The sequence below is a fragment of the Pteropus vampyrus genome, unplaced genomic scaffold (genome assembly GCF_000151845.1).
Source record: "Pteropus vampyrus isolate Shadow unplaced genomic scaffold, Pvam_2.0 Scaffold348, whole genome shotgun sequence".
In the NCBI taxonomy this organism is placed as follows: Eukaryota; Metazoa; Chordata; class Mammalia; order Chiroptera; family Pteropodidae; genus Pteropus; species Pteropus vampyrus.
Window position 1 is genome coordinate 1396473 of NW_011889129.1, and position 18925 is coordinate 1415397.

General features: G+C 46.2%; 2 protein-coding genes across 2 annotated transcripts in view; one reads left to right on the forward strand and one right to left on the reverse strand.

The window, feature by feature from the left end:
* The first annotated feature begins 401 nt into the window (after nt 1–401).
* Nucleotides 402–3985, forward strand: WNT8B (Wnt family member 8B). Its single transcript, XM_023522547.1, has 5 exons — nt 402–431; nt 1208–1346; nt 2188–2313; nt 3090–3232; nt 3440–3985. Exons 1-5 carry the CDS (start codon nt 417–419, stop codon nt 3983–3985), a joined length of 969 nt encoding a protein of 322 aa, XP_023378315.1. The 5' UTR covers nt 402–416.
* A 4260-nt stretch (nt 3986–8245) lies between these two features.
* SEC31B (SEC31 homolog B, COPII coat complex component) overlaps nt 8246–18925 on the reverse strand; it is a 28877-nt gene continuing 18197 nt past the window's right edge. Inside the window, exons 14-26 of the mRNA XM_011378844.2 lie at nt 18571–18670; nt 17866–18044; nt 17473–17599; nt 16963–17108; nt 16096–16269; nt 15436–15597; nt 11913–12093; nt 11178–11492; nt 10859–10917; nt 10421–10567; nt 10019–10129; nt 9476–9547; nt 8246–9340 (exon numbers count right to left, since the gene is read on the reverse strand). Of these exons, the coding sequence (XP_011377146.1) occupies nt 9161–9340; nt 9476–9547; nt 10019–10129; nt 10421–10567; nt 10859–10917; nt 11178–11492; nt 11913–12093; nt 15436–15597; nt 16096–16269; nt 16963–17108; nt 17473–17599; nt 17866–18044; nt 18571–18670 (1953 nt within the window). The 3' untranslated portion in view covers nt 8246–9160. The remainder of the gene's footprint in view (nt 9341–9475; nt 9548–10018; nt 10130–10420; nt 10568–10858; nt 10918–11177; nt 11493–11912; nt 12094–15435; nt 15598–16095; nt 16270–16962; nt 17109–17472; nt 17600–17865; nt 18045–18570; nt 18671–18925) is intronic.

Consider the following 18925-nt stretch of genomic DNA (forward strand, 5'->3'; position numbering starts at 1 on the left):
AGATTCCCTATTTGAAAAATAGGGATAATAATGCCCGAGATAGTAAGGATTTGACAAGGTCAACATGTAAAATATTGAGAGTAGAGCATCTGGTACACAGTAGTGAGTTAATAATAGCTCTTTCCACCCTGGCAAAATGATGGTAAAACATTACTCTCAACATGTTTGGTATTTGAAATTGTAAAAATTCAAAAGAAGCATATTAGCTCCTTTGTACATATTCTTTTTTACTAAACGAATTATCTATTGCAGATTCCTTATGCATAATTTTTCCTTGGCAAATTCATTTTCCCTTTCTTCCTATCAATTATATTTTCTGAAGTAATACTTACAACTCTTGGCAGCAGAAATGAGTTGGTGCGTCTCCGTTATGCTCTGTGGTTTTCCTCTCTTCTAGGTCAGTGAACAATTTCCTGATGACTGGTCCAAAGGTAAGAAAAAAGTTCCTTTTATTTATTTGGATTTCACTAATCTTAGCTTCTTGATGAAGTCTATACATGCCAATTTTTAAAATTATATCCATATCTTTTATTATGCTGTATATAGACAGAAAAAATGGTGGCACAGAGAGGGTTAGGGGCGTACCCCAAACCATACAGTAAACTAGTGTCAGAACCAAGACAAGAACTCAGGACTATTGATTCTGAATTTATGGCCAGAATTTCCAGAGCCAGAAAAGTCAACAGCCTTTCACAGTGTCAGGCTGCAGTCATACAGCCTTCTCAGTGCAGTGGTGGGATGCAGTTTTCCATCTTCGAAATGCTGGCATTTTACTGTATTATTTCTAACAACATTTCCAGTTCCAAAATGTTCTTTTCTAAGACAGTAATGAGATGAGAACAGTTGAAAATTCATGAATTATGTAATCTGGGGTAATTTTGAATAATATAGTGAATAAAAGCTAGTGAGGTCTATTGTTTGATAAAGCTGAATTTCATTCCTACTTCTACCATTTGCTAGCTGTGGGACCCTGGGCAAATTGCTTTATTTCACCTCTTTGAGCCTCAGACTCCTGTTCTGTAAAGTGGTTCTTATTTCACAAGGTTATCTGTAAAGTTAAACGAGACAGCAAACTTAAAATGCTTACTGTGTTGTTATTTTGGAGGGATGGGAGAGTGAGCAGGAAAAGCAGGGCTGGCCATTTTAGGGCAAATGTCTCCCAAGTCCAGCTGCTGAAGTCAGAATTTTGACTCCTGTATCCTTGCAGGCTTACCTGATCTACTCCAGCAGCGTGGCAGCTGGTGCCCAGAGTGGTATTGAAGAATGCAAATACCAGTTTGCCTGGGACCGCTGGAACTGCCCCGAGAGAGCCCTGCAGCTGTCCAGCCATGGCGGCCTTCGCAGTGGTAAGGAAAGCCTCGGCCACAGCTCCCTGGACCCCCTGGCCACAGGTTAGAGCCCCACTCTCCAGGGATGGCCCCCTGCCTTCCCTCCACCCTTATTTCTCACCTGGTCTCTATTCTCAGGTCCTTTCTCTCTCTGGGATCTTCTCTGTTCCTCTTCCTTACCTATAGAGCTTTTTACTTTTTTCCCTAATACCTTCATTGCTCAATGAATGGACCTTGCCTCATCCCCAATCCTATACCATCCCTGGCTTCCTGGTTGGCTAAAGCCTTTCTGACATCAAGAGGTAGGTAGGGGCCATAATTCTTTGTGCCTCTTAGCCCCTTCCTTCAGCAGGCTCAGCAGAGAGGTACAAGGCAAGTGAGAACTTACTCGGAGACCAGATTCCCGGAGAGAAGATAAAGAGTGGCCATGCCAGTAAATGGAAGAGCTGCCAATCAGAAGTTCTTTTTAGGACTAGCTGGCACATGCCTCTTAGTCTTCAGTGTTCCAGGAGGAAGTGGGCATGGGTTCTTTACAACCTGACCTTTAGATTCATCTCCTCCCCCATTTCTTCCCCAGGCTCTTTCCCCCCTAAATCCTTTCCAATTGTGTATATCAACAAAAATCTAGTCACCGAATCATAAAATGTGTGACCTGAAAAGATAGGAGGGGAAAGAGTAGGGCTGAGACCTGAGCTGGCGTAGACCCCGGAAGAGAGTAAAGTAAATGATAAAGGTGGGGAAATAGGATAGAGCTGGGAAAGGAAAATACAATGATGACATTAAAGGAAGATAGCATGCCTGATATTTCTTCGGGTTGCAATCCCTCCCTCTAACTCATCCAATTTGTGTTTCCTGCCAGCTAATCGGGAGACAGCATTTGTACATGCCATCAGTTCTGCTGGGGTCATGTACACTCTGACTAGAAACTGCAGCCTTGGGGATTTTGACAACTGTGGCTGTGATGACTCCCGCAATGGACAACTGGGTAAGTAGTGATATTGGGGGTGGGTAGGGCAGGCCCACCCCTCGAGAATGAAAAGCTTGGTGGGGAGCTGGGTGGGATAAAGAAGAGTTGTATTCTTCCAAATCTGAAGAAGAACGGGGCAAACCAGTTTAAGCCCAAACTCTACAGAGACAAACCAGGCTAAATGGAGCATGGCCCTCCTCCCACGGAATGGTTTCCTTAATTTAAACACAATAATGATAAAAGAACAACGCTCCCTGAGGACAAGCCCTCAGATTGGGGAGGGGGAAGTCCTTCCACGTTGTCTATCTCAGTCTCCTTTCCACTCTTTATCTCCATTGTCCTCTCCAATACTCTCTGCCCTCTGGCTCAACTTCCAATTTAGTTGTTAAATATTATTTAAAGTACTCCTCTCTGTCCCTCTCAATGCTCCCGCTTTCCTCTCTCACCCTTTTCACGCCATTCTGTCCCTTCCGTGAGTCAATCTCTGGCAGGGCACGTGCACACTCTGCCCGAAGGCCAGAACCTCTGCAAGCAAAACGGTGCACCGGCACCTTGTAGAGAATCCACTAGGCAACTACTTACGTCATGGATCCCTGAGCAGCGGATTGGCTGAAGATGGACGTGGGCGCGCAAAATGGCAAAAACAAATCTAGGCTGAAACTAATCTGGAGAGAAGGCACTCGCCCAAACTTAATCCTTCCCCAACCCAGATCCCCTAAACCCAATTAGAAACAGCAGCCCAGGAGGGTCCACGTAGTTTGCTCAACGACCTTTCCTCCCCTGCTTTTTTCAAGGAGGTCAAGGCTGGCTGTGGGGAGGCTGCAGTGACAACGTGGGCTTCGGAGAGGCAATATCCAAGCAGTTCGTCGACGCCTTGGAGACAGGACAGGATGCCCGGGCTGCCATGAACCTGCACAATAACGAGGCCGGCCGCAAGGTGAGTCCTGCAGCCCCTGGGGTTAAGCAGATGGCTCCATCCATTACCAGCCCTAGGTGCGGACAGCTCTTCATTTCATTTAAGTTTGGTAAAATGAGGTACTAAGGCGGCTGGCCTCGCGGACAGGCTAGATACCTGGCAACTCCCCAGAGGCAGACTCCCCACGTGCTTAATCCCTGGCCCGCTCATTCCTGGCTCTCCCCTCAGGCGGTGAAGGGCACCATGAAACGCACGTGTAAGTGCCACGGCGTGTCTGGCAGCTGCACCACGCAGACTTGCTGGCTGCAGCTCCCCGAGTTCCGTGAGGTGGGTGCGCACCTGAAGGAAAAGTATCACGCAGCTCTCAAGGTGGACCTGCTGCAAGGTGCTGGCAACAGCGCGGCGGGCCGTGGTGCCATCGCCGACACTTTCCGTTCCATCTCCACTCGGGAGCTGGTGCACTTGGAGGACTCCCCAGACTACTGCCTGGAGAACAAAACACTAGGACTGCTGGGCACCGAAGGCCGAGAGTGCTTGCGACGCGGGCGGGCCCTGGGCCGCTGGGAGCGCCGCAGCTGCCGCCGGCTCTGCGGGGACTGTGGGCTGGCAGTAGAGGAGCGCCGCGCGGAGACCGTGTCCAGCTGCAACTGCAAGTTCCACTGGTGCTGCGCTGTCCGCTGCGAGCAGTGCCGCCGGCGAGTCACCAAGTACTTCTGTAGTCGCGCTGAGCGGCCGCGTGGGGGCGCGGCGCACAAACCCGCGAGAAAACCCTAAGGGTCTCCTTTCCCCACTCCTTTCCCCATTTGTCGTTGGCTTCTTTTAGAGACTCCGGTAATAGAGGAACCAGGGGAATGGGGATCCTGCACTCCCAAGCCAAGGGATTCCGAGAGAGACGCTGCAGTCTCTGGAGTCTGTCACCCAGTTCCCCTGCGCTCCACTGGAGCCGTCTGTCTGGTTCTCACCACCCATAATTAGGTCTGAGAACTGAGAGTTTTGAGCTATTGATCTTCCCTGAACGAGGATGAGAATAGACATTTCCCTCTTCCTTTCTTAGCTGCCCTAACGCAGGACCTAGCCTATGGAGCCGTAGAAACAAGAAGACCCCTTCTCAAATATTCAGGGCCCGCGGGTAAAGCCATGGCTTTTTTTTTTTTTTTCTTACCCCCAGCCCCATTGTCTGCTGCCAGATCTCTACCACAACTGCATCTTCCTTTTACAGAGCTACCCCTGTGCTTCTTATTCCCTGCTGTTGGTATAGACTCCCTGGGAAACTCTAATGCCTTCTCTCCCCTTCTCCCTTTCCTTCTTTCCCTAAAGAGAAACGGAGAAAACTGATCCAGGAAAAAAGCATGTTTTGGGGGCTAGTTCCTAGAGGCAGGTGTTGAAGATGGGGGAAGTGGGAACCCTTGAGTGCTTGCTGCCTTGCTGAAAACCAAGGGTGCTACTCATCTTTGTCCCACATCTCTAATGGACTTTACCAGTGGGGCGATGACCTTCCTAGACAATCATCCAAGGTGCTTCACATACCCACAGTGTCTAGGAACTATGTAAGGTCAGATTACCAGTCATTTCCTACCCTGTAAAGTAACCTTCTCCCTCTCCTAACCTATTTCCTCCTAGCAATCAATTTTACCTCTTCTCTTTCCACAAGGGATCCTAGCTCCTCTGAGCCAAGATTGAACTCAACAAAGCCAATTTTCCATTCATTTCTTGGTTTGTACCTCTAAAGGCAGGCCATAAGGAAAGAGGAGCTGGGACCCTTCCTGTTCACTAACCTGGTTCTCAGATAGGCAGAATTTAGGAGCCTGGATACGTTCCTTCAATTAGTAAAGTTTCTGCAATGAAACTTGCTAATAGGAGGTTCAGCACCTTGAATCTTTAATGTATTGCAGTCACTGTGATATGTACCTTTTTCCATATCACAGGGGAAGGCAGGTAGGAAATAGAACCTCTAGACCCCTCCCTTCCCTCTTACCTTGCCAGAATACCATCCTCCCTAGAGCCTGACTTCCCTGATGGCCTTAGTTATCCTGGCCTTGCTGAGGCTAATCTGCCAAGGATTAGTAAACCACCCATATAAATCTTCCACTAATACATTCACTCAATAGCTTAGAGCTTGCTGTTTGTGGTGCTTGAATCTCCTGGTTCTCTTAGAGAGATGCAGTACAGCAGGGACTTGCTTTTGAAAGAGGGCTCTGGGAGGGGAGAGCAAATTCCTGAATGATGTTCTGCAGCCCAGGGAACTTCCCAGCCATTTCCTTTCCCCTAGGCCTGTCTTGGGTCTGCTCTTCAGGAGCACAATTAGTCAGATGCTAGACAACCTCATCCCACCTCGCCCAGAGCAGGAGAGAACACAGAGGAGGTGTGGCACCAAGGAGGTAACAAGGGCTGAGGCTCTAGGGGCCAGCCCGTGAGAGTGGAAGGGCTCGTATATTCCAAATTGATACAGTGACCAGATCAGACTCCAAAGCCCTGGCCTCATTCCTATACCTCTTCTGGTCCTACTAATACTTACGGAGAGAGGTTCCCCTTCCTTCCTTACAGGGGACTTACTTCCCTTCAGGGTCTGTGGAGAGCAGATTGTAAAATGACAAGGTCCTTGCAATCTGCAAGCGCAACCAAGGGTTACCTCGCCACTGCAAACTCCTTCTGAGAACAAGATAGTACAAATGTAGCCACAGGAAAATAAATAAGCTGAAGGTCATGAGAAAATGAGGCCCCGGAGAAGTAGAAGAAACAGTGTTGCTATGCTTTAGAGAAACTGCTTATGCCAGCCGCAGTTGTATGTGCTTATATAAAAGCAGCTTGCAAAAATAAAACTGCGCCATTGCTCCTCCATCAGTGGGCAGTGGACCTCCTGATCCCAGCTTTCTGTCTTCTTTCTTTTCTCAATCTCCCACCATTCCCACTCAGGTTGATTTTTCAGGGTCGCACTGGACGTGGCAGGATTTACCACTTGCTGGACGCGGCAAGAGTCTCCTAGTGGTTCATTTCCAGCTCTATTGGTAAAAGGCCTTTGCTTCTTCCCCCAGCTTTGATCTGAGCTTCTTGAGTCTCCCAACTTGCCCTTCTTCCCTCATGAAGCTACAGCGTATACCAACCTGGCTGCCCTGCTTGGCAGAATTATTTGATGGTGTACAGTAAGAAAACCTGGCAAGGCAGCTAGAAAATATAAAAGTACAGTGTTGTAAAGGAAAGTTGCATTCTCCAGGAGGTCTCTCAACATAAAAGGAGAACTATTGTGCTTCATATTTGGTAACTCCAGATTAATACTCAAAACATGTCACGCTGCCAGAAAGTTCCTTCACAGGTTATTTTGTATTCCCAACTGGATATATCGATAGCAGATTCATTTAAATTCTATAAAGAAAACATTACTGAGCTACCTTATATCTGTATTGCTTCCTCCCACCCTGCTCCTTGCATTATCCATCCATTCATTTGTTCATTCAAACACTGGAGTGGAAATAGAGTGGTGAACAACATTGCTGCTCTCCCTGGATTCACGAAGTTTTAGGTTCTCTCTCAGACTCAGTCACCGGGTCTGTGTTTCCCTTTGCAAATGTGGACAATTCCAGAACAGCTGCTTGGGAAGACACTTCAGGTTAGCTAGTCAAACCTTTTTTGTTTTACAGATTTAAACTGATGCTGAGAAAGATGTCTGGCTTCCACCAGCTTGTAAGTTACCATGGGGTACGTACTGGAACCCAGGCCCCGTCTCGCCTCTTGTGTGCTCTTTAAGGAGCCCATCTGTCTCTGACAGAAGCAGAGGGAGGACCTGAGAAGTGACAAGGACACTGGTTGGGGGGAGGGATTGCAAAACACTGTCTCCTTCCTGTCCCTGGCCCATGAGCCTACACACAGGCAGGGCTTTCTTTTCTTGAAAAGAATCTCAGCCTCAACTGGCCTTAGCAGCAGGTTAGGGCAAAGACAGAGACAGGGTCGTGCTCAGCGCTGGTGGTGCTGGTGCTGGTGGGAGGGGAGGGCAGGCCAGGGCACTCGCCTATTGTGGGTCTGGATTGGATGCTTCCACTCATTCATTTCCTTTTAATTAACCCACATTCCTGGAGGAGAAATATTTATGTTGGCTCCCATAGAGGCAATCTGCAGACTGGAAAGAAGGGGGAAGAAAGCCTGCCTTAGCAAAACAATATCTCTAAAGAGCTCAAGAAGAGAAAATAAGAGAACAAAATGCCATTAAAATAGCCTTCTACCCCCATTGGAGTCAATGAAAACTTCATTTCACATGCTAATCCCCCACTCCGCCCCCTTCTCTTCTCATAACACCTTTTCCGAAGTGTTTGGGAAAAGTGTTCGCAGTCAGTACACAGCTCCCTGCAGCTCAGACTTCTCCTTGTGTTAGTTCAGGGCCCCAAGTGGGGCTCTCACTCCAGCAGCGGCTTTTTTCTCCCCCCCTTTAATTTAAACAAAGACTTCGGAGTTCATCAACCTCCCACTGAAATTCACAGCTGCTGAACAAACTAATCCCCTCTCCCAGCCTTTCTTTCCTTCAATGGGCTCTTGGCTTCAAAGACACTTTGGGAAAGGACTTTGCTGGGGCTCACACTGCTTCATCAATAGAAGTTAGTGCAAGTATTATCTGAAGAGCAAGTGGCTTTATAAACAAATACTGCCTAACAATCCCTTCCTCCCAAACACACACATCTAGCCCGCAGACATGATGGGATCTACAACAGGATTAGAGATAGTACCCCCTGGCTTCACAGCCAGCCCCTTTGTGCAGCTGAGCTCAGTCCTGAAGTGGTGTGGGGAAAACCCTGGAGCTGACTGTCAGGCACGGATGGATAGAGAAACACACACACACACACACACACACACACACACACACACACACACACAGCAGAGTGGCCACAAATGCTGCAAGGAGTCTATTTCAGTGACAATCTCCTTTCTTCAACTCTCTTGACTCCCCATCTGTCTCCAAGCCTCTCCCCTGCTTTATTAAGGTGCAAGAAACAAGAACAAAGAGAGAAAGAGGGGTAAATACAAAAATAAGACCCAGGAGACAATTCCTGCGAGATAACTGAAGAAACCAAATCAAAGCAGCTTTATTGCACATTAAATACATCAGTGCCTCAAATGTAGCACCCAACCATGAAAGTGCAGCCAGAGAACGTGGCCCTGAGACATGTGGGGGCTGAAGGGAAGAAGGGCCTCCAACCCTTGAGCAGTGCTGGAAGAGTTTTTCACTAATGTGGCTCCTATTCTAAAACTGGGCTTATACACACAGAATGAAAGGTCTAGGGCCTTGGTCAAGTCAGAGGCCATAGGCTCCCAGCAAAGGTAGTGCACCCCTCCTACCTTCCACCTAACCTTGCCCACCCTTACTAATGCTGGCAGATGAGAAGTTCCTTTTGAAAGGGGCCAAAGTTCCTTCTCTTGGTCTGCTCAGCACTCACCCCTCATGTCCATGACTTGTTCAAAGGATGAACAGTCAACTCTACCCCAGCCTTTGGGGCTCAGAGAAATATGGACCTGGAAATATGAAAGCAGAGGCAAGGAGAGGGTAAGGTCAGGCTCATTACCCACAGAAGGGGAAAAACGAAAGACCCACAAGATGGGTAGAACAGAGGTAGACTTGGAAGTAATGATCCTGCTCCCCCTGTCAGAAGCCACTTAAATAGAATATCCTTGAGGGGGAGGGAATACACCCTACCCCAGGTCTTGTCGGAGTACAGTCTTAGAGAAAGTGCAGAACTGGCTCTGTGTCAGCCTCGAAGGCTGGGCATGCCTTGGGCAGATCCTAGAAGGCCAGGCACACAGGGTTAGAAAGCAGGCACTCTGCTAGTTTGGAGCCAAGACTACAGCATCATATACCTGGCAGCTGGAAAGAGGGTTGAGAAAAACAATCTCTTGTGAAATTCCTGTTCCTCAGGGACGAGTTAAGTAACAGTAGAAGTGACCTCCCTGTAAGAGAGGCCGCCTGGCTTACACGTGCAGCTTCTGAGCAATGGTGAGGACAGCCTTCAGGACAGGCATGAAGCTGGAGACCTCACTGAAGCGGCTGCAGCCCACCACCTGGGCGTGCACTGCGAGGCCCTGCTCAAAGTTTCCTGCGTCCACACATCGGGCCACCTCATGAAGCCCAGCCAGGACATGAGGCGAGAGCTGCGGAGGGATTGGCCCTTAGGTTAGTAAGCCCAACCCAGCCCCAGTCCCAAGGGGAGGGCCCCCCGGGCTCCCTTTGGCCATGGGTGATGGTGGAAGAGCAGGAGGCAGAGGAGCACTACGAAATGTACTTACTGTCCCCTCGCAGAGCTTCTCATATAAACTTTCGAGACGTTTCGCTGCCTCCTCCAGCTTCCGTTTTGTCTTCTGCAAGGAGGAGAATGGATTCTAACTCCAGCTCTTAAGTCTAACACTACATAGGACTATAAAGAATCATAGCAAATTAGAGCGAGAATGACTTAATGCTGCTTCTTTCATTTCACAGAGGAGGAAATGGAGCCCTGAAGAGGATGAGGGACTTGCTCAGGCTGACACAGCCAGTGAATAAATGGCAGGTTTCCTTACTCCTGGTTTCACCCTCCTCCCAGTATTCTCTGCAGCCTTTTCAAGAGTTAAGTCTCAATGCTGCTGGGTCCTACTACCAAGGTGCTAGACTTCAGACCAGATAAGTTCCTCCCCCTCCCAACCCCTGCATGGACATGAAATAAGCATAAGATACAGACAGCACGTCCAGGGACAGTGAAAAAAGAGTCACACGAGGAACTGATCTATAGCTAAGGGGTCCTGGAACTAGCTATGGGGTGTGAGGCAGGCATCATGGGGAAGGTTCGGACATACTAAGTCGGTGGCAGACTGGGAGCAGCGTTGTAGAAGCACCTCAAAACTGGTCTTCAAGGGCTGATGCTCTGGGGGCAGCTCCTTCCTGTCCATCTTCTCTGGTGGCCGTTGCTGAGGAAGGAGAAGGGAGATAGGATAGACACACAAACCATCCTTCTCATAGTTTCCCTAAGGACTAATCCTCAGTGATTCAGGATCACATTGCTCCCACTAGAGCATAGCAGAGCTGGGGAGGGGATGCCTTCTGCAACAAAGACACCAGGCATCTGCTCCTCCTCATTCCCCAGCTCAGAGTCTGCCTCCACCTTGAGGAATTAGGCCCATCTACCATGCTCCTGGATTTTCTATACCCAAGAAGGGCTAAAGGCTTCCAAGGGAAGGGGAACACACTGTTCTTGTCACCTGCAGACCGCGTTCTCCTGGCGCTCCAGGGGGAGCATGACCCACACTAGGGACATGGGGCTGTGAGGAAAGAATCCCTCGTGGCTCAGAAGTGAGGCTCATAATTGGAGCGGTAATTGGTGCTGGGGACGTAAATGTCGCTGGCAACTAAAGAGAGAGAAAGAGAGGCATATGAGTCTAAGCCGAGAGATTCCCTAGGCCCTGATTTGAGAGAGAGGCAGAAATTATGAGTGAATAGGAGAGAGAATAGTGAGTGGGGAACCAGAAAGTGGGAAAACTGGTGTATGTATGTAAGAAGGAAAGAAGAGGGGGCTGAGGGGAGAAGAGTGAGTGGGAAAAGAAAGGGAAGAGTAGGTGCCTAAGGATGGGAAGGACTGGGCTGAATTCTGTAAGGAAGTAGGATGTGGGTATGAAGGGTGGGTGGGGAGGTGCACTGACCTTTCTCCTCTGGAGGTTTGCCCTGGGAGCTGGAACACTTTTCAAGGAATCTTGAGTTCCTGTAAAGTACAAGGATAGAGGTATTTAGGGACATGGTCAGGTACAATTGGAAATTTTTAGTCTGAAGGCCATTGAAATTATTTTAGTTGGGAGTCTACCACACCTCCCTCTGCAGACCAGCTATACTTTCAGTTGGCATTCTCCAGCCCAAGGGGCCTCACTTCATTGGCTTGAGGAAGAGACTCCCAAGTTGGTAATGGGGAGGGGAGGAGAGGAAGGCAATGACCCAGAAGAGAGAAGCCATAGAAGGAAGACTGACCTGGATGAGGAGTTAGGATGTCAGTGATGGAGAAGGCACTAGAGCATGGAGCACCTGGTCCTCCTGGAGGGTGTGCTGCAGGGAAGCTGACAGGAGGGGCTGGGGGCTGGGAGCTCATAGGGCCGAGACCTGGTGGTCTCACAGGAGGCAAAGGGAGCAGTCGAGCAGACTCAGGCAGGGAGGCAGAGCTAGGCTGCATGATGTTTGATGGTGCCATGAGAGGAGGGTGACCAGGAGGAGGCCATGTTCCAAGGAATCCCACAGGGTTAGGGGCTTGTACCCTTTGCCCTCTTAACAGCTGTGGCTGAGATAAAGCTGAAGTGGAACAAAAGCAGGTCATTTACCATCAAATTTCAATTTGGGAGAGACTCTGAGCATATGAGGGAGGAATAAGGCAGCAATAATAATTTATAATAATAATAATTAATAATAATAATAATAATAATAAAAATACATGTGTATGGAGATATACCATTTACAAAGTACTTTTAACTATACTCATTTGACCCTCAAAACAATCCTATAGGGTTGAAATGACCAACATAACAACTATTCTTACTTTTCAAAAGAAACAGAGTAACTAAGTGTATTGCCCACAGGTACAAAGCCAGTAAGTGATAGTATTGGGAATTCTGACTTCACTCATTACATAGAAACACTGCCTCTCAAATCCATACTGGCCATATCAATTGTTTTCCTCTGTGTTCTGCCCGGACAGATCACTCGCTCACTCACCAGGCCTTTCCCCAGGGCCCAGAGGCAAAGGCTGGGTTATCTGGGGCTCAAGTACCCTGTAGTCATTTATATTCTGTATTCTGGAACCTTGATAAGGGCTAGGATGGGAAAGTTTGGTCAAGGGCATCACTAGTGATGACTGAGATGTGAAAATTCTTGACCTTGGAGAGGGAGTTGGAATCTGTGAAGAGAAAAGAAGCGTTAGTACTTGGAAAAGGCGAGAAAAGGTAAGTAATTGAAAATGGAAAAATAATAGGAAAAAACTGAAACAAAAATTTCTTCCCAAAAAATCAACAAAATTGATAAATCTCTATAACAACTGACAAAGATAAAGAGAGAAGACATAAGCTTCAAGATTAAAGATGAAATGGGGACTATAATAACAAATTCTGTAGCCATTAAAAAGATAATAAAGGAATATTACAAAAAAACTTTACATATATAAATTTGACAATTTAGAAAAAATGGACCAATTCCTCTAGAATCACAAACTACTAAAACTCAGCCAAAATTAAATAGATGACTTAAATAGTTCTGTAATTATTAAAAGAATTAAATTTGTAATTAAAAAGCTCCCGCAAAAATAAATCCCTAGGCCTAGATAGTTTCACTGGAGAATTTTACCAAATATCAAAGAATTAACACAAAGTTTATACAATCTCTTCCAGAAAATAGAAGAGACATTTCCTAACTCATTTTATGGGTCAGTACTTCTCTGATAACAACACCAGACAAAGACAGCACAAAATAAAACTACAGACCAATATTTCTTATAAACTTAGACTCAAAAATCCTCAGCAAAATTTTAGCAAATGAAATCCAACAATGTATATTAAAAAATAATACACCACAGCCAAGTAGGATGTATTCCCAGTCACTCAAGACTAGTTCAATATATTTAAAAATCAATGTAATCCACCATAACAGGCTAAAGAATAAAAAACATTAAATAAAATGATGCATTAAATTAAAAAAATGACAAAATTCAATACTGATTTATGATTCAGTATACCAAGAATAGAGGAAAACTTCCTCAGATTCATAAAGAATATATACAAAAAACCTACAGCTAACATCATGCATAGTGGTAAAGGTTGAATATTTTCCTTTTAAGATTAGAAACAAGGCAAGGATGTTCACTCTCACTATTCTTATTTTAGTACTACAATTAGGCAAGAGAAAGAAATTAAAGGCATACAGATTGAGGGATTGAGAGGAATAAAGCTGTCTTTATTTGCAGACAATATGGCTGTCTACATTGAAGATCCCAAGGAATCCACAAAAAAAACAAAACAAACAAACAATAAAACCATCCCAGAACTAATAAATGAGTACAGGAAACTCATTACTGAACAGTGAAAAGTCACAAGACACAAGATTAACACACACACAAAAAATTAATTGCATTTGTATATATTGACAATGAATAAGTGGAAACCAAAATTAAAAATTCAATACCATTGGGTTTTAATTGCTCAGGTGAAAATTAAATACTTAGGTTTAATTGAACAAAACATATCAGGATCTGTATGACGAAAATTATAAAATGCTGGAGACGGCATTGAAGAGATATACCATGTTCATGGATGAGAAGACTCAACAATTCTCCTTCGTTATTCTCTAGTTTTAATGAAATTCCTGTCAAAATTTTAGCAAGTTTCTTTGTAAACATAGACAATGTTATTCTAAAATTTATGCGGAAAGGGCAAGGTCCTAGAACACCCAAAGTAATTTTGAAAAAGAAAAATAAAGTGGAGGGATTACTTTTCCTCACGTCAAGACATTATATAAGGTAGTAATCAAGACAGAGGGGTACTGGCAGAGGGACAGACACATAGGTCAGAAGAACAGAATCAAGAACTGAGAAATAAATCCATACAAATATGCCCAATTAATTTTTTACAAAGGAGCAAAATAAATTCAATGGAAGTGGGACAGCCTTTTCCATAAATGATTCGGGACATCCATTGGTAAAAAAAATGAAGCTTGACCTAAACTTCATACCTTATACAAAAATTAACTCGACGTGGAACATGAATTTAAATGTAAAACAAAAAATTATAAAACTTCTAGAAAGAACTGAGGAGAATTTTTGAGGGACCTTGGACTAGGCAAAGAGTTCTTAAATTTGACACAAAAAGCAAGATTCACAGAGAAAAACTATAAATTGGACCCTATAAGTCAAAGAATTTTGCGTTGTGAAGGACCCTGTTAAAAAGATGAAAAGAGAAATTCTTACATAGTTACACACACACACACACAAACACACAGACACAGTATATGTAAAACTGGTGAAATATGAAATCTGACTCTGGATTGTACTAATGTCAATTTCTTGGGTTTGATATTGCACTGTGGTTGTGTGGGATGTTGGCATGGGGTGGGGTGGGGTTGAGATTCATGAGACTTCCCAGTACATTTCTTTGTGACTTCTTATGACTCTAATTATTTCAAAATAGAAAAGACAGAGAAGGAAAGGAGAAGGGAGAGAAGAAAGAAACTTAGGGTTGGAATTGAAGGTGGCACAGGATGAATCAATCATCAGAACTCCTGCTTGATGCCTCTATTTACAATCTCACTGATTTTGTTCCCCAGCCCCTCCTGGTATCATAAGTTAACAACAACAGCACTCTACCACCCAAGCACTGTGGCCAGGAACCTAGGGACCAGTTTCCTTACTCACACATTCCTCTAAACCATCACCGATTTCTGTCAATTCTACCTACTAAATACCTCAAATCCAACCTCACTCTCCAGCTTTAGGTTATTTCATGTCCTCATCATCTCTCACTATAGCCTCCTAACTGTCTCCAACCTTGTCCTTCCTAAACACATAGCTAGTCATTCCCCTGCATAAGACCATTTAATGGCTCCTGACTGCTATCAAGTATATCAAGTATAAGCTCTTCAGCTCAGAATGCCAGGTTCTTCTTGTTACTCCAGCTTCATCTAAGCCCATTCCACTACCACAAATACCTGTTTTGCAGCCCCATTAAAATGTTAGTAGTTCTTCAAATGGGCTTTGCTCACTCTCCCTTCAATGCTTTTTTACATGCTGTTCCCACTGCTTGAAACAGCATTCGTCTACCCATTCTTTTGTCTAAATAATTTTTACTCTTCAAGACAGATCAAACATATTCATTCCGAAATATTACCTAAACTTCCCCACTCCCCAGAGTAAATTGTTTTCTTTTGTGTAATTCTGTAGACCTTATCGTACTTCAATCGTGGCATTTATGAATTTTATTGTTGTTATTTTTTACACATCTATCTTTCTACAAGACTATGAGCTAATTAAGGGCAAGGATCATGGTCTGTGAATTTTTCTGTTCTAAGAGTCGAGTAGTTGTTCAATAAACAGTTACTGGAAAAATAACTGAATCTATGCTTTATGAAGTTAGGAATTTTCATCATTTTTGTTCGCTAATATATTCCAAGTGCCTAGAACCATGCCTGGCACTTGACAGACACTTGATGAGTATTTTGAGAGAATGAACAAATCAATAAACAAACAAGGTCTTACCTGCTGAGAAGGCTGGAATCCCAATCTGAAAGATGATGTCTCTTTAGAGTGTGGGGTAGCTCCCACAAGGACTCGAGGAAAGGGGAAAGGAGGAGACTGTTGGCCCAAGACACCAGCGCCCTGGGCATGAAAAAGCCTATCTCTCAGCTGCTGAACTGGTGGCTATAAAAGTTATAATAATGAAGAGCCATGTTAAAATTAAAACAAGCAAACATCCTCTCTTACGAGCCTAGCTCCATATAGCATTCAAACTTCAGATGACTCTCTATACTCTAGCCACCTTAGATAACTCAAAGATCGCTAATCTCTGCCAAGCTTCCCTCATTGCTGTTCTTTCTGCCTAGATTGCCCTACATCTGCTGATAAGCTACTTCTTTTTGGAGATCAGCTCAATAATTTTAACCGCTTAGAAGCCTTCCTTGACCTCTGCAGGCAAAACCAGTTCTTTCCCTGGAGTCCCACAGTGCTCAGTATAAGCTTCTGTTATGGCACTATAAGTTATCTGATTTCTCCCCAAAAGATTGTGAGCTTCCTGAGGGACTAGATCTTATTTACCCTGGGAGCTTCAGCATTTGACATAGTGCCTGGAACATGCGAGCAATCAGCCAGTGTTAGATGATCTAATGAAATGGTTTGCTCTCTCCACATGGCTCCACTTACCTGAGCACAGTCACTGGGTAGGTAGCTCATGGCAGTGGCCAGGCTGCCCTGGGCTGCCAGGAGGTTGGCATACTGAGTGACTCTGTAGGTTGTGGCAGGGCCTGGGCTCACCCCATCAGGACCCCGCAGTAGCTCCAAGCTCCTGTTGAGGACCATCACCTTCTCCATCAAGTCCTAGAGGAACAAGGATGGAGGCAGGCAACCCTCTTCAAAGTATATTCTGCTCTTTAAGCCCAGGCAGCTCACCCAGGGACTTCCTACTATGGGTAAGAGGGTACCTGGCTATAGACAGGTGAAGATAGCAGGAGATGATATATGAGACATGACAGTTAAAGGGTCACTTGGCCTCACCTCCCGAGCTGTTAGCATTGGGCTCCACTGGTGCCATATGGGTCTTAGATTCTTGTATATCTCTGCCTCTTTTTTGCTTTCTTTACCCTTTCTGCTAGTACATCAGCAATTTCGGACTCAATTATACTTTGTGTGACTTTGCCTCCTGATGAGTCTGTGACTCTCACCTTCTCTGGTCACCTGCAGAGTGTCTGGTACAATTTAGATCCACAGAGCTTTTCATAGCAGCTAATCAAAGGCCCAGGCTCACAATTAGTCAAATATAAAATAAATGCGTATAACCAAATCTGAAGTGGGAAAACACTATGAAGGTTAATACTTAAGCAGCTGCTGCTCAGTGTCCCCTGACTCATCCTTGGGAGAAGGTCCCAAACATTAGGGCCCTTCTCTCCTCCCTCATATCCTGACTCTGGCCTGGGTACCCAGAAGACTTGCCTCTGATGTCCCTGCACAACCCTGCCACCAGCCTCTCCTAAGGCCCCGGTATGGAGAGACCAGTGCCCTGCAGAGGAGTACCTGGAGAGCCATGGGAGATGAAGCCTGGTGGCATTTTGCCCAGCACTCCACCAGCCGCTCCACACTCCTTGAGCACACATAACAGAGTCTGGCTTCAGAGGTGAGTGCCCCGCCGCCCTCCTGCTCCATGCGAGCACCCAGCATGTCTGCAGAGAGACAGAAATTTCTTTAATGGCAGTTTCCCTTTGCTCCTCCTCCTTTTCCTGTTTGGAAATAGGTGGAGGACCATGAGCTATGGTACAAGTAGCCACAGTGGCTTTGGACAACACAGGCTAATCCTGCTCTACAGTGAAAGGGAAAGCTCTTGCTTCAAGATGTGACAAGGAAAAGTAAAACAGGTCAACGAATGAAAGTAGGGGCATGCACTGTAGTGCTTGCTTCCCAGCTGAACCAGACCTTGGCCCTGACAACATGGCCTGACCTCCCAGAGCTCGGGCTGCTCTTCTGCCTCCTCCCTCAGTGTGTCCACTGGAGTCACACCACTCCATCCTGATGCCTAGGGCCACCTACCACAGAGCTCAGGGAATTTCTCTGGCCCTGAGTATGTCAGGAGCAAGGCCAGTGCCTCTCTCCAGTTCTGCAGACTACAGGCACACACCATATCCTTCCAATTCTTCCGCACAACACAGGCTAGCAGCTGTAATGGGCAGAAAGGGAAGGAGGCCATCAACCACCCATCCAGCACAGACAGCAGGAGTCTCACTCAGGAATGTGCTAGAAAAGCCACTCATGAGCAGGCTTCCCATCAGACCATTGACTAGGGGCTCGGGGTGAGGTCAGGATGGTTAGAGTGAGAAGGGAGAGACTGGCAGATCCTCTAAACACCAGTGCCAAGTTGCAGGCATCCACCTGACAAGGGCCAAGTAATCCCATCTTCTCCTGTCCTGCATGGTGGGCAATTACCGAGGAGATTCTGGTTTTCTTCTTGGCCAAGTAGCACTCTTGTGTTTGCTTCAGCAGGTCTGCGCCCCCTGCATGGGCCAGGATGATAGCATCAGCAAAGCGCTCTTCCTTCAGACACAGCTCCACAGCAGGGCCCAGTTCGCCAAGCAGGAGAGCCTGGCTCAGGAGTCCATCCATGTCTGTGGGCAGAGGCATCCCCTCCATGTTAGCCTGCCCTCAGACCCTAACTTCCTGTCCCCTGCAGGGCCCACACAGCACACCTCTTATATCTCTGTATCACTCAGCCTCCATTGCCCCCGAACAAAACTCCCAAGTTCATTTCTCAACAACAAAATGTAGTGGGGGTATCTTGGGGTGCCCGGGTCTAGTAGCAACTCTCTAAGGAGAGGACCCAAGATGAGGCAGAGACTCGTATGGCAGTATCACAGGTGTGACATGTGATTGCTCAGCAAGAACAAGGTCACAGTCCCTTAAGCAAGAAGACAGAAGGATAGAAAAAAATATCTTGGTTGAAGGCCAAAATAGCAAAGACTCATCTAAGAAAATTTACAGCCAGAGAGAGCTCTAACCCATAACAGAACTACCCAGCATTTATGATAGTGGGAGGGAGGTGGGAGGCAAGGGGCAAGAAGGAAATGACGTCGAATCTGAAAACTGTGAGCCCACCTACTTCCAGAGGGTTTCTCTCCCTCAGGGTCAGGGTACCTTCTGTGATGGGGATCTCCCATGGAGTCATGTCCTGAGGGACCAGCTCATCAAAGAAGGTTGAGGAAGCAGAAGCTTCCTCTGTGACATATTTGGAAGCCTGTACAAGGAAGGACAGAGGTGGCTACTTAGAAAATGAAGCCCAAAGACAAAGAACTGACTTAGTAGTTCTCTCTTGGAGCTCTACTATTTGGCCCTTAATGGGTGAAGCTAAAATAATAACCAGGAAAGGTCTGGGAAGGGCTCTAGTTCATGGTTAAAACACAGCTCTACTCCCAGCCCAAAAGCATATGGACTCTGTGTCCACAGTGGTTCTAAAAGAGGGAGGAGTCTAATGACTTCTACTGAAGCTGAG